The sequence below is a fragment of the Pygoscelis adeliae genome, unplaced genomic scaffold (assembly GCF_000699105.1).
Source record: "Pygoscelis adeliae isolate BGI_AS28 unplaced genomic scaffold, ASM69910v1 Scaffold302, whole genome shotgun sequence".
Taxonomy (NCBI): Eukaryota; Metazoa; Chordata; class Aves; order Sphenisciformes; family Spheniscidae; genus Pygoscelis; species Pygoscelis adeliae.
The window spans coordinates 1474024-1486188 of NW_008824372.1; the positions used below are offsets into that span (position 1 = coordinate 1474024).

General features: G+C 38.8%; 2 protein-coding genes across 3 annotated transcripts in view; one reads left to right on the plus strand and one right to left on the minus strand.

Annotated features, from left to right (window-relative positions):
* Positions 1 to 195, minus strand: part of MBD4 (methyl-CpG binding domain protein 4) — a 5721-nt gene extending 5526 nt beyond the window's left edge. Inside the window, exon 1 of the mRNA XM_009320115.1 lies at positions 95 to 195. Within this exon, the coding sequence (XP_009318390.1) occupies positions 95 to 195 (101 nt within the window). The remainder of the gene's footprint in view (positions 1 to 94) is intronic.
* A 252-nt stretch (positions 196 to 447) lies between these two features.
* IFT122 (intraflagellar transport 122) overlaps positions 448 to 12165 on the plus strand; it is a 32932-nt gene continuing 21214 nt past the window's right edge. Inside the window, exons 1-13 of one of the 2 annotated variants that reach the window (XM_009320100.1) lie at positions 448 to 507; positions 1466 to 1550; positions 2372 to 2450; positions 3247 to 3323; positions 3764 to 3830; positions 4867 to 5013; positions 6956 to 7031; positions 7559 to 7750; positions 8474 to 8612; positions 9240 to 9442; positions 9931 to 10068; positions 10828 to 10992; positions 11853 to 12050. In XM_009320100.1, the coding sequence (XP_009318375.1) occupies positions 4901 to 5013; positions 6956 to 7031; positions 7559 to 7750; positions 8474 to 8612; positions 9240 to 9442; positions 9931 to 10068; positions 10828 to 10992; positions 11853 to 12050 (1224 nt within the window). In that variant the 5' untranslated portion in view covers positions 448 to 507; positions 1466 to 1550; positions 2372 to 2450; ... (1 more) ...; positions 3764 to 3830; positions 4867 to 4900. Of the gene's footprint in view, positions 508 to 1465; positions 1551 to 2371; positions 2451 to 3246; positions 3324 to 3763; positions 3831 to 4866; positions 5014 to 6955; positions 7032 to 7558; positions 7751 to 8473; positions 8613 to 9239; positions 9443 to 9930; positions 10069 to 10827; positions 10993 to 11852; positions 12051 to 12165 lie in introns of those variants that run through there. The other variant, XM_009320099.1, reaches the window with a different exon arrangement.

The window sequence follows — 12165 nt, forward strand, 5'->3', positions numbered from 1 at the left end:
CCCGTGGCCGGGCCAGCCGCGGCCTCCTGGTTGATGCCGGTGATCCCGTAACGCAGAGTCTCTTTGGGGGTGGTTTTTGCTTTTTTCGCTTTACATGTAGCCGGCGGCCAGCAGCCCGCGTCTGTGTTGGTGTGGTTCTGCCTCCGAGGTTCTGGCCACCAAGCCAAGCGTGCTGGCTTCGTCCCGGCCTCCCATCTGCGTGTGCTCAGGCCTGGAGCCTGGATGGTGGCCAGTGCTTGGGCTTCTTCCCGAGCGCGGGGAGACCATCACAGGGGGTTCTTGTATGGGGAATTTTCTCAGGAATCAGATATGCTCTCAAATATGCAATTAACAATTTTTGTTATGTGGCATCTTTGACATTAAAGGAAATACATTTTCTGCCTACTAATACGGGGTTTTCTTGGGGGGTTTTTCGTTTTTTGTTTTTTTTTTCCCTTTAGTATTTATGATCTTGCATTCAAACCGGATGGGACTCAGTTGATAATTGCTGCTGGAAATAGGCTGCTGGTAGGGATGCTTTTTTTTCATCTTGCATTTACAGCTCTATGAATATGATTTCTTTCACATTAACTTATGAATATAACCTATCAAAAATCCTCTTATCTCTACTAGTCCAGCCTCATATCTACATACATATTAATGCAGGCTAACTGTAAAGTGTTTGGAAGCTTTTTAACGTTTCTTACCAAGTTTTAAGCTCTATTTCCAAAAGTAATGAGATTTAAGTTACTTGCGTCATCTCGTCCTCTCGCACCTCACCCGGTAGTTTGAAATCCATTAACCTGCATCCAAACTTAGCGCAGTAGCATAGTGTACAAAGACTGTGTTGTTACAACTTTCACGCAAATCTCTGTGAAAAGGGGAAAGAAACTCAAATTGATGTCCCTGCTTTGTGAGAAGCTTCAGCTGTAACTTTCTGCGGTTCCCTGGGTCTGTTTGCCTGCTGCTAACCCGTCAGCAAGAGCAGCTCAGGTCCACGCTTGTCGTGGTTCTTGCAAAGCTTTCAGGTGGGGCGGGTGTAGAAACTGCAGGGAGGGAGGGATGGATGGCACCATTATGGAGATGTAGCTCAGCACTGCAGGACAGCAGCCTTTATTATTTTCAGCGCTCACAGAACGGTGTATTTAGTGATGGTCCTTTCCAGTAATTTATTATGTTTAAACATCTAATGCGGGGAAGGAAGTAAAACAAGCTGGCCAAATGAGGTGTTTGGAAACTTCTTTCATGCATGTAATTTTCTAATACTGAGTCTTCTTTCATTCTGAGAAGTATTGAGGAAAGCTGCTTCTACGCTTTGAAACGTGTTGTCTGGCATGGACTGTACGCTATGCAAAAAAGCGGACACAAAAGAAAGTGTATAATGCTGTTGGCCTTTGCTAATTTTATATCCTAGCCTTCACTGGAAGATTTTTATGTGTGTTTTTTTCTTTGTATGTTTGTTTTTGTATTCCCTCTGTTTAAATAGGTATATGATACTTCTGATGGAACCTTAATTCAGCCTTTGAAAGGACATAAGGACACTGTATACTGTGTGGCTTATGCTAAAGACGGTAAATATCACTTTGGGGGGCTTTGTTAGTCTGATTGGTAAAGTGAATATCTTCCATTTCTCATTGCCAATTGATAAATAGAGAAATCAGGGCTGTTTCAGTAACAGTATTTTGAACATGTGTGTGAGTGCTGGTGTTTTGTTTGTTTTTTAATGGAGAGTTTGAACTGCCATGCAAATGCTACATGCAGAAGTACTGTATTTCTACATGTAAGACTACCTGTTAATGCAAGAACTGTAGTCCCCGCTTCCCCTCCCCTTCTACTTCAGTGAGGAGAAGGCTTACCCCAGAGATCCCTCTTTCTAGTACGCCACCGGCCTCTGATTTTTATTTCCGTAGCTCCTCTATCCCAAAGCTTCCTGATCTTCTGATCCTTCACACATTACCATGCACGCCACAGGCCTTATTCTGCTTCCAGTTCTTTCATTGCCTCCGGTTCTCATTCTGTCGGGACTTACTGTGTGGGGACTCAAAGGACTTCCTCTCAAATACTACTGTTTAAGTTATAGGGGAAATGTTCCATTTTTCCCTTGACACTGTTAACATAAATCTCCAACCTGTGACTGACGGTGTTGGAAAGACTGTCTACTTGCTTGCATGGCTGGGGTTTAGTGAGGCGCTCTCTATGGGAATAACAAAATAAAGTCATCGGAGTTTCACGTAGTCGGAGAAGCGCAGTCGCATCAAGGCACTTGCAGTGTTAGGCCCTTTATTACTTGAGCCTTGTCAAGTTCAAGAGCTTCTTGCTCTCTCTTTGATTGAGTATTTGGAGTTAAAGTGATTCTTGTATGTGTGGGATTTAAATTGTACTTAATTCCTAGGCAAACGTTTCGCATCTGGCTCGGCTGATAAAAGTGTGATAATTTGGACTTCAAAGTTAGAGGGAATTCTGAAATACACGTAAGTGATGCCTTTCAATTCTGTGCCTCTCAAAAACGGACTTTGATTATGCACTTCTGCTGTCAAAGAGTACGTGCTGTTAGATTTGGAAGAAGGTTGAGTAAGGTCAGAGGAAATGCTAGTGAGAGGGTAATAGGAGAGGGAAGAGGAAAAGAACAGTCAAAGTATCTGAATGAGGCAGGAAAGCAATTAAAGGCATGAAAGAGGGTGGGAAGTCTAGATAAATCTCTGAATTTAGAGGGCTGGCAGAGAACTGGGGAAACTGTGTAGATTGAAATAAAATGAAATACAATATGGCTCTGATCTTGTATAATAAAATTAATACTAGTTCAAAGACCAAACTAAAGATAAGGTTTGGTACTTTCAGTATATTTCCGTCTTTCTTCTGGCTTTGTTTTTATGTCATCTCTCTTAAGCAACATCTTCAAATTCTGTTTCTGAATGTATGGGTACATTTATTACTGGTTAGTGTGCACAAGCTAGTGTACTACTAGGAGCATACACAAGCATACTTGTTTTAGAATTTGGATATAACCTTTAATCGTATTTCACAAACCACCATCTATGTACGTTTTTAGCTAATCTTGATGAAATACAGTGAATCCTGCCACTTAGAGACAATTTTTTTAAGGTTTATTACTGATTTAGTTTACAGTAATTGCAGATTAATTTGGTGTAATAGAAACTGATCGAATTATTTCTGGCATCTGGTAAACCTTTCAGCTATCTTGCTGAAAGTCAGAAAAGGGGGCATTTAAGAATGATTTATTGAAATATGATTGTAACTTCATTCTAGGCATAATGACTCTATACAGTGTGTTTCGTACAATCCTCTTACTCATCAGTTGGCATCCTGCTCTTCCAGTGATTTTGGTATGTCTTCTTACTCTTAACTTTTCCATTAAGCCAGTAAATTCTACTAAAGTTGTGTAGCTAAGCTAACTACAGATAGGCACAGTTCTTTATATTCAGAAGAGATGAGATATAAAGCTACCTAAAGTTAAGTAACATTAGATACTTATTTAAATCACTTAAACTTAGTTGGAAAGGACTATGTAGTGAGGTGCCACAGGGTAAAATGTACTACTTCGTTACTATGATTTTTTCGCAGAGACACCCTCTGTATTATTTAGATGGATTTTTTTTGCCATTTACTGATAAATAATACGTATTTAAATGTCCTTCTAGCAGTGGATGAGACTTTGATCCCTCTGAAGTCCCAACTGAGTTTTCTGACAATATTAGTTTCTAATCTGAACACTGGTAAATGCTTACTTGTAATTTACTTTGGCTTTTTGTTTGCTTAAATCAAGGCTTGTGGTCTCCTGAACAGAAGTCAGTCTCTAAACATAAAACCAGCAGTAAGATTACTTGCTGTAGGTAAGTTTTAAGGATTACCTGTGTCATTTAAGTTACTTTCAATACAAACAATTCAAAATAATATGCAAGCTTAATGAAAAACAATTCAAGTAAAACAGTTCAACGTATGCAGAGACAGTACCTAGTAGTATGAGATAGGCTGTCCTACCGTGCTGTTCAGTAGCATTGTGTACTTCATGCTGTTTCGCCATTGTCATCATTAAAATACCTGAGGAGCGTTTATAATGCTCCAGTAGGAATATGACTAGTATTTGTCAAAGATGACTTGTTCGTTCTTGTGTAGTCTTCTCAGAGAGAGCTCTTTTCTTTTTTTTTCTTTTTTTGTAATAGCAAAGGGTTTTGCTTTTTATTTGGTACTGTTTATAACTGAATTATTCTGAAAGTGTCAGAGAGGTGTTCTGGTCTTGGAACAAGTGTCTTAACTTCTCTCTCCCTCTGTTTAGCCATCTTGTGCAATAACAATAAAACAAGGAAAAATAATTATACTTTTTGTTTGTAGAGCTGTTCGTCTTCTGTGTTGTTGGTATTTTCAGTAAAAGGGGGTACTACCATTATGGGGAACCTGAAGCAAGGGTACATTAATTTGTGTAAAGTCATCCATCTAACTACAGCAGAGGCAAGAATAGAAACCAGGTCTCCTCTGTCCCAGCACCATGCAGTTTTATCTGATCAGTGTTCTAAATGTGGCTTTTAAAACAGTCTGGTCTACTGCCAACACTGTCATCCCCAAAATGTATCTGTTACTTAGCACGTGTTAGAAGTATTGCAAGCAGATGATAGCTTTAATTTTTTTTTTAATTTCTACTTTTTTTTTATTTCTGTGTGTATAATAAAATGTTCTTGCTGTAGTGCATGCTGTTGCCATAAATGTGGATTTAGATGCATAAACAAACTGTAGGATTACTGGCTATCTCCCAGAACTCCCTCTTAGAAGTATATTTCAATCTATCATCTCTATTTGAGTATGCTGTACCATCCTACCTTCCTGCTGCTTGTTTTTAGTAGTTTGCTCTTCAATATGTGTGTGTTTTATCAGCTGGACAAATGATGGCCAGTACCTTGCTTTGGGGATGTTCAACGGCATTGTCAGCATAAGGAATAAAAATGGCGAAGAGAAGGTTAAAATAGAGCGTACAGGGGGTGCTTCATCTCCAATATGGTCAATTTGTTGGAATCCATCCAGGTAAATAATTTCATCCTTCCTTTTTTCATGCTGAATAGATAATCCTTGGCTTATTGGTTGCAGAAAGGCTTGACTTTTATCCCTGCTGAAACAGATTAACGCCAAGTACGTTACCTCTTTTTAAGTGATTATGTATTGGGGTTTTGGCTTTGCTGCCAGTCTTTAATTGAACGGAGAAACTGGGAACAAGTTCCACTTAAATCATAGAACCATTTAGGTTGGAAAAGACCTTTAAGATCACCAAGTCCAACCGTTAACCTAGCACTGCCAAGTCCCACTAAACCATGTCCTGCAGCACCACATCTACACGTCTTTTAAATACCTCCAGGGACAGTGACTCAACCACTTCCCTGGGCAGCCTGTTCCAGTGCTTGATAACCCTTTTGGTGAAGAACTTTTTCCCAATATCCAGTCTAAACCTCCCCTGGCGCAACTTGAGACCGTTTCCTCTCGTCCTATCGCTTGTTACTTGGGAAAAGAGATCAGTTGCTGGTTGGGATTGGCTTGTGCCCACTGATTAATTCCTGATGCCACTGGCCTTGAATCTTGTTGCAGTTGTTCTTGGAGAACTTGGCAGCAGCAGCCAACCGGCCGGCTCCAGCACCTCAATGTCTTTCTTATAGTGAGGGGCCCAAAACTGAACACAGTATTCGAGGTGTGGCCTCACCAGATCTCAAGAAACATTTCTTTTTTCTTTTGTATTGTTTGTTTTTTTTGTTTGTGGGGTTTTTTTTTGGGGGGGGGGGGGGGCAGGTTCTGTTTGGATTGGGGGAGAGAGAGAGGAGCTGTTTGTTCACTTCAATTCAGAGAGAATATTGTCCCAAATATGTGAATAAACGATTGCTATTGCAGTAGGTGGGAGAATTTTTGGAGTAGAGGAGATGAACAAGAGGAGTCAGTTCACAGCTTTTTAGAGGAGATACCAGTACTGAGATCCAGGCCTGGCAGTAGGCAGTATAGTCAGACAGAGGGAGAAGACCATGAGGAAGAAGAGACCTCTATGGATTTCAACTTGTGAGTGAAACTTCAAAGGAACGTATATATCTATATTATCTAGAACAGTAATTTACAAGAAGGACCAAGGGCGGAGAGTATTATGCAGGGTGCAAAATCAGACATTCAAAAGTTAGGAAATTGTAGATTAATAGTTGCCTGTATGGTCTTTAATTTATTCTGCTAGTATGTGTTCATTATGAGATGGTTCTGAAGTACATGATCGCATGTTGCTTTTCCCCACAGGTGCATGCATCATGCATTGAGCAAAGGGAGGATGATTACTAAACAGTTACCTTTTTACTAGGTTTTTTGTCTGTTTCCTTTTTGTTCGGTTTGTGGCTAGAGGCATTATTTGCAGCAGAATGTTCAGATTACTATCTCCCTTCTTCTCCAAGCTTCTTGCCTAGGAAGGTGACTCTCATGTTTTGCTCCAAGCTGAACAGATCATGTCAGAGTACCAAAGTTAACAAGTTTGAGACCTGAAGCCTTTCCTCAGTCTGCTGCCGGTCTCACATAAACGACTTTTTTTTTTTTTTTTTTTTTTTCCCCTCTGCCTTACACTGATAATTGTAGTTCACCCTTCCTCAGCTGTATTGACTTTGATGTTATGGTGGCTTTGTACTACTGTAGCTAAGATCGGAATCTGGGCCCAGGTGCTTCTTCTGTTTAAGGGACCATTAGCTTCACTGTACCCACTGCTTATATAGCTGTATGTGAAGTTTTGCAGTTGTTCCTGTAAAGGAGACTGATTTTTCTTTTGTGTCTCCAAGCTCTCTTCCTCAGTTTTAAATGGCAAGATGTATCTGCTGTCCTTTCAGTTTGTGTTTTTTTAAAGAGTAATATGAAGTAAATTCTGCTACCCTATTACTTGGTTCGATTGCTCTAAGAAATTTATTGATAAATTGCTGTAGAATTACTGCATAATTTTTTTTTTTGTTGTTGTTAGAGATGAACGCAATGATATTTTAGCTGTGGCAGACTGGGGTCAGAAACTTTCCTTTTACCAGCTTAGTGGCAAACAGGTATGTTTTAGAAAGTGCATTCAAGAGTGGCAGGGTATTTCTGATTCTGTTTTGTGTCCTGTATTCAAAGCGTTTGCATACTAGTGCTTTATTAGCTACATTAAATGTTTTCCCAACCTTTTATGAGTCTGCTTTTTTTTAACCGTCTTTTCCTTCAGCTTTTTTTTCTCCCATGGCAGCTCAGTTGTTGTCTTACAATTCTTGTATTAAAGCCCTTACAAGTCTGCTGACTTTTGTGATGTGGTTTACTGGTCTGTAGAGGACATCTTTGTATTTTTTTCAACTGGTTAAAGGGGGGTTTGTGAGTTGCTTGCATTCTGAATAGACTGGAGGGATTCTTGAATGCATTTTATAATTGTCTTTGGAAATCTTAATATAGGTAGTGGTTCTGGGGTATTGAAAAGTTGTGCATGGCCAGAGAGAAGAATGGTATCAGTGATGGCACTTGTTGTCTTGGGAAAATATTAAATGATCCTTTTGTTAATGTTTTGGGTTTGTTTGGTTTTTTTTTTTATTTTCCCTTGTAGATTGGGAAGGACAGAATGCTCAATTTTGATCCTTGCTGTGTTAGCTATTTTACTAAAGGAGAGTATATTTTACTGGGAGGTTCAGATAAACAAGTTTCCCTCTTCACGAAGGATGGTGTGCGTCTTGGTACCATAGGAGAGCAAAGCAGTTGGGTGTGGACATGCAAAGTTAAACCAGACTCCAACTATGTGGTGAGTAGGAACATTTCTCTGACATTTTCACAGACAATTTGTCGTATGAGGTAAGACTGTAAATTTCAAACTTAGCTGCTTAGTCTAGACGTTCTTACTGAGGCAGCAGAACCTAAGCAGTGTCTAGTGAGGTCCTAGAACTACCACCGAAATTAAAAATATCCTGCGGAAATAAAACTTGGGCTGTAAGAAGGCTGTGAATGAGCGTAACACCTGTTTTCAGACAGTAAGGCATTTGCTGCATTTTGATTAAAAAAAGGGAAGGGAAAAGAAGACAAAATGGCAGCTAATAACTTCTAGGTTGACCAAATCTAATTCCATGATGGGAAGAAAATGTACAGATCTGTTTGAGTTTCTAGCATTACACCTTGTGGAAAATGCCTACAAGGCAACTGTTAGCCATAAATGCTGCACTCTGTGTTATTGTACAAATGTGAAGAGATACACAGTGAATTTAAAAACACACACACACCCCTGCCCCGCCCCCCCCCCAAACAACAACAACAAAATAAAACCAACTCCCCCCACCAACATGGTGGTCTCCATAGTCTATGATGAGATCAGTCCTCACTTTGCATTGCACTTTTACCACTGTGTAAGTACAAGTAGGCTGTAATTGGTATCAATCTATACGTTATGCAGGAAAAGGAACATAATGTTGACACATTTTGCCAATTCTCAGCTACGTGTACCAATTAACTAAAATTATTTTCTTATGTTCAGGCAGTAGGATGCCAAGATGGAACAATATCCTTTTATCAGTTGATTTTTAGCACTGTTCATGGCCTTTATAAAGATCGTTATGCTTACAGAGACAGCATGACTGATGTTATTGTTCAACACCTCATCACTGAACAAAAAGGTAATTTCACACTTACAGTCAGGCCAAAGCTTCACTCTCATTCTGTGTTTTTTTGTTTTTTTAAGTAATATCCATCAGAACACTTGGAATATATGTTGCACGTACCAGACAGATTGTTGTCACTTCGACAGTAAAACTGAGGAATACTGTTTGCAGGGTGAGAGTGCAAACTTGGATTCTGGAGGATCAGCGCTGACAAGCTTAATGAAAGATGTGGGGATTTGAAAGGACATTGGGAGGGGCAGAGGCTTTTAAGATAAGGTTTTAATCTCTGTGAATGAGATAAAAATACTGTACATCATATTTAGCTTTTTTTTTCCTTACTTGCAGCCTCAAGGGTTTGTGCTGATTTTGTTTCTTTGTATCCACTGGCTTTTTATGGCAAGGAATCAAAAGTATTGCTCCAGAATGTGCTGTTGACAAATAATAGAGGGTGATAAATTGTGACGGGGATAGTAGATTACATAGATGCAGAACGACAAACATATCTGAGCAGGAATCTGCTTTTAATTTTAGAGGTGCTTTAGAAAGATTCAATTTTAATGTATTAGTAAGTTTTCTGATTTCTGTATCCATTATTTTTCATGTCAGCCTATACTGTATTGTTCTTGTGTTTTTTCTCTCTAGTTAGAATAAAAGGCAGAGAGCTTGTAAAGAAAATTGCAATCTACAAAAACAGATTAGCAATCCAGATGCCAGAGAAAATCTTGATTTATGAGTTGTACTCGGATGATTCTTCAGATATGTATTATCGGGTGAAGGAAAAGATAGTAAAAAAATTTGAATGCAACTTGCTGGTTGTATGTGCAGATCACATTATTTTATGCCAGGTATGTGCCTTAAAATCTAGAGTAGTCTTGGGATGCATTCAGACTTTAAGATAGCTGTCCAAATAGCTGGTAGGAAAAGATTTTACTGTATAATCTATCACAGTTTTTCCCCAAGGTACCAATCTGTAGTGCTGTTGTAATGTGCAGCACTAATGTACTTCTGAGCAATAGCTGTGGCATGCCACAGGTGGCTCTGTTTCAGTAAAACAGTCTCTGTAGTGAATTTGATAAATTAGCACATAATCCAGGGGAACTTTTGGGTGGGGGTGAACTACTAGAAAAAGGTGGGGGTTTTTTGGTTTTGTTTGTTTGTTCATAGCATTGGAAAATCTTAAAGAATTCATCCTGTTAAATTGACTATTTGACATTATGATTTTTAGATGTAAAAGTAGGCACACATGCTAGTACAGGTATAAACATAGCACATCAAAGACACAGGGTTTTATCTTTACCTCCGTGCAGTATTTCGTATGTTATTGTGTCTTTAGGAGAAAAGATTGCAGTGCCTCTCATTTAGTGGCACTAAAGAACGAGAATGGCTGATGGAATCTCTTATTCGTTACATTAAAGTAATTGGAGGACCTCCAGGAAGAGAAGGCCTCTTAGTTGGTCTAAAGAATGGTCAGGTAACACATAATGTCTGGTATGTGTCTTTTCACTGCAAGTAAAATGTGTTCTGTGCTCTTAGGGGGAGACCTTAGGAGCAGCATGCTCTCTTACAACCTAGAATTTTATTTGACAGAGTCTCATCTTGCGATTAAAAACTAATTACTTCTACCTTTCACATTGTCTGGCTGTAAAATTCATACAAACATGTTTAACTTTGTCTAAAGTCCATAAGGTGTTAGGAACAACTGACAAAAATGGAGTTCTTGGTAAACTGAGAGAGGGGTTGTCTTTAGTGGGGGTTGGTGTGTGTGTGTACACTTCTGACGACCACTTGTGAAGGTGTGGATGTTCTAGAGGTGAAATGGCGAATCACAAGCCAGTTAGCAGCTGAAAATTTCAAACTGGAGCCCAGAGGTATTGATACAGAGAACAGGAATAGAGAGGAAGTTGAGATCCTTTGTGTCTTCTGTATCTAGGCTATATATTCCTGTAGTATTATATTAATGTAATTGTTTAACTAGTGGAGCATTAAAAAGTCCAGGATGTATAGCATATGATTTACTTGTATAGGCTTGCAACCTAGAGTATGTTGTGGAAACAAGTCTTTTCAAGATACCTCAAACTGAAAGCATTTCCTTAATTTTATGCACAGTTCACATCTCTGAAAAAAATTGCAATTGCATGCTTTAAACAGCATTAAAGTTTGTACCTGCTATGCTATTTCTAGTTTTAGGAACAAAAATGGATGGACTGACTTTGGTTTCAAATATGTCTAGATTCTGAAGATATTTGTCGATAATGTCTTCGCAATCGTCCTGTTGAAGCAATCCACAGCTGTGCGCTGTCTGGATATGAGTGCATCCCGAAACAAGCTGGCAGTGGTTGATGAAAACGATACCTGCCTAGTGTATGATATTCATACCAAAGAGTTGTTGTTTCAGGTAAAATTCAAAGTTTAAAAAAAGGGGGGGGGGAAGGCAGGAAGTGATTTGGAGCACAGAACATACCAAAAGTGTTGCTGTGCAGAAATTCATGTAACTGTCATTTAAGCCATTAATCACATTTTGTAGGATTTAACTGTGATCTATTTCTCTATCAAAACTACCCTTTTAGAGATGATAGACAAGGAATTAGAAGACAGGAGATACATGTGAGCAACAGCTGAATAAAGAGCACTTAAACATGTGACCTTTTCAGTTTAACTTAGAGCTCTGTCCTCGTTCTCTTTGAAGCATTACAGTTAATGAGCATTTTGGCTTTATCATTGGTACGAACAGAATTAAAGCCTAAACTACTTTGTTCGTCGTGTATTCCCAGACTATAAAATGACTAATGATAATTCTCTCTTCATTGGCAGTTTAGCAGTCACTCTAACGGTTTACTCATTAATGTTGATGAAACGTTTTCAGAGAACACTGGATAGAAAGTATGAAATGCTACAAAGATAGGGTCTGTAACTTTCTTTTTGTAATGGGCAGAAAAATGATCAATTAAATGTGCTAGCTAACAGTGTATTATTGTGGAATTTTATATTATGTTCTACAGTTTGATAGTACTGATCATTAGTAAACACAAAACAAAGGAAAGATAATAACAGCTGTTTATTAAAATGTAAAATATGTCCCTGTAAATCTGTTTAGGAATATACTAGGCTTTAGAATATTACAAATGTAAATAATAAGAGTGCGTGTGTACATACCCAGCCTATAATAAGTCAAATGTTCTAGCTGAAGGATGCATATTTCTTAGGAAAGACGATGTGATTGCATCTGTTGTAATCATCAGTTATTTTGCTCGTTAGGAACCCAATGCTAATAGCGTGGCTTGGAATACACAGTGTGAGGATATGCTTTGCTTTTCTGGAGGGGGTTACCTCAATATCAAAGCTAGTAACTTCCCTGTCCATCAGCAAAAACTTCAAGGCTTTGTTGTGGGTTACAATGGCTCCAAGATCTTCTGCCTTCATGTTTTTTCTATGTCAGCTGTTGAAGTTCCGCAGGTAATCCTTTAATCTCATTAAGCGTTGCCTTTACATTTCATAAACATCTATGTTTAATAAGTGAAGAAGCTTTTCTGAGATTTTCTTGTATTCCATTACCAAAATGTTTGCAGTC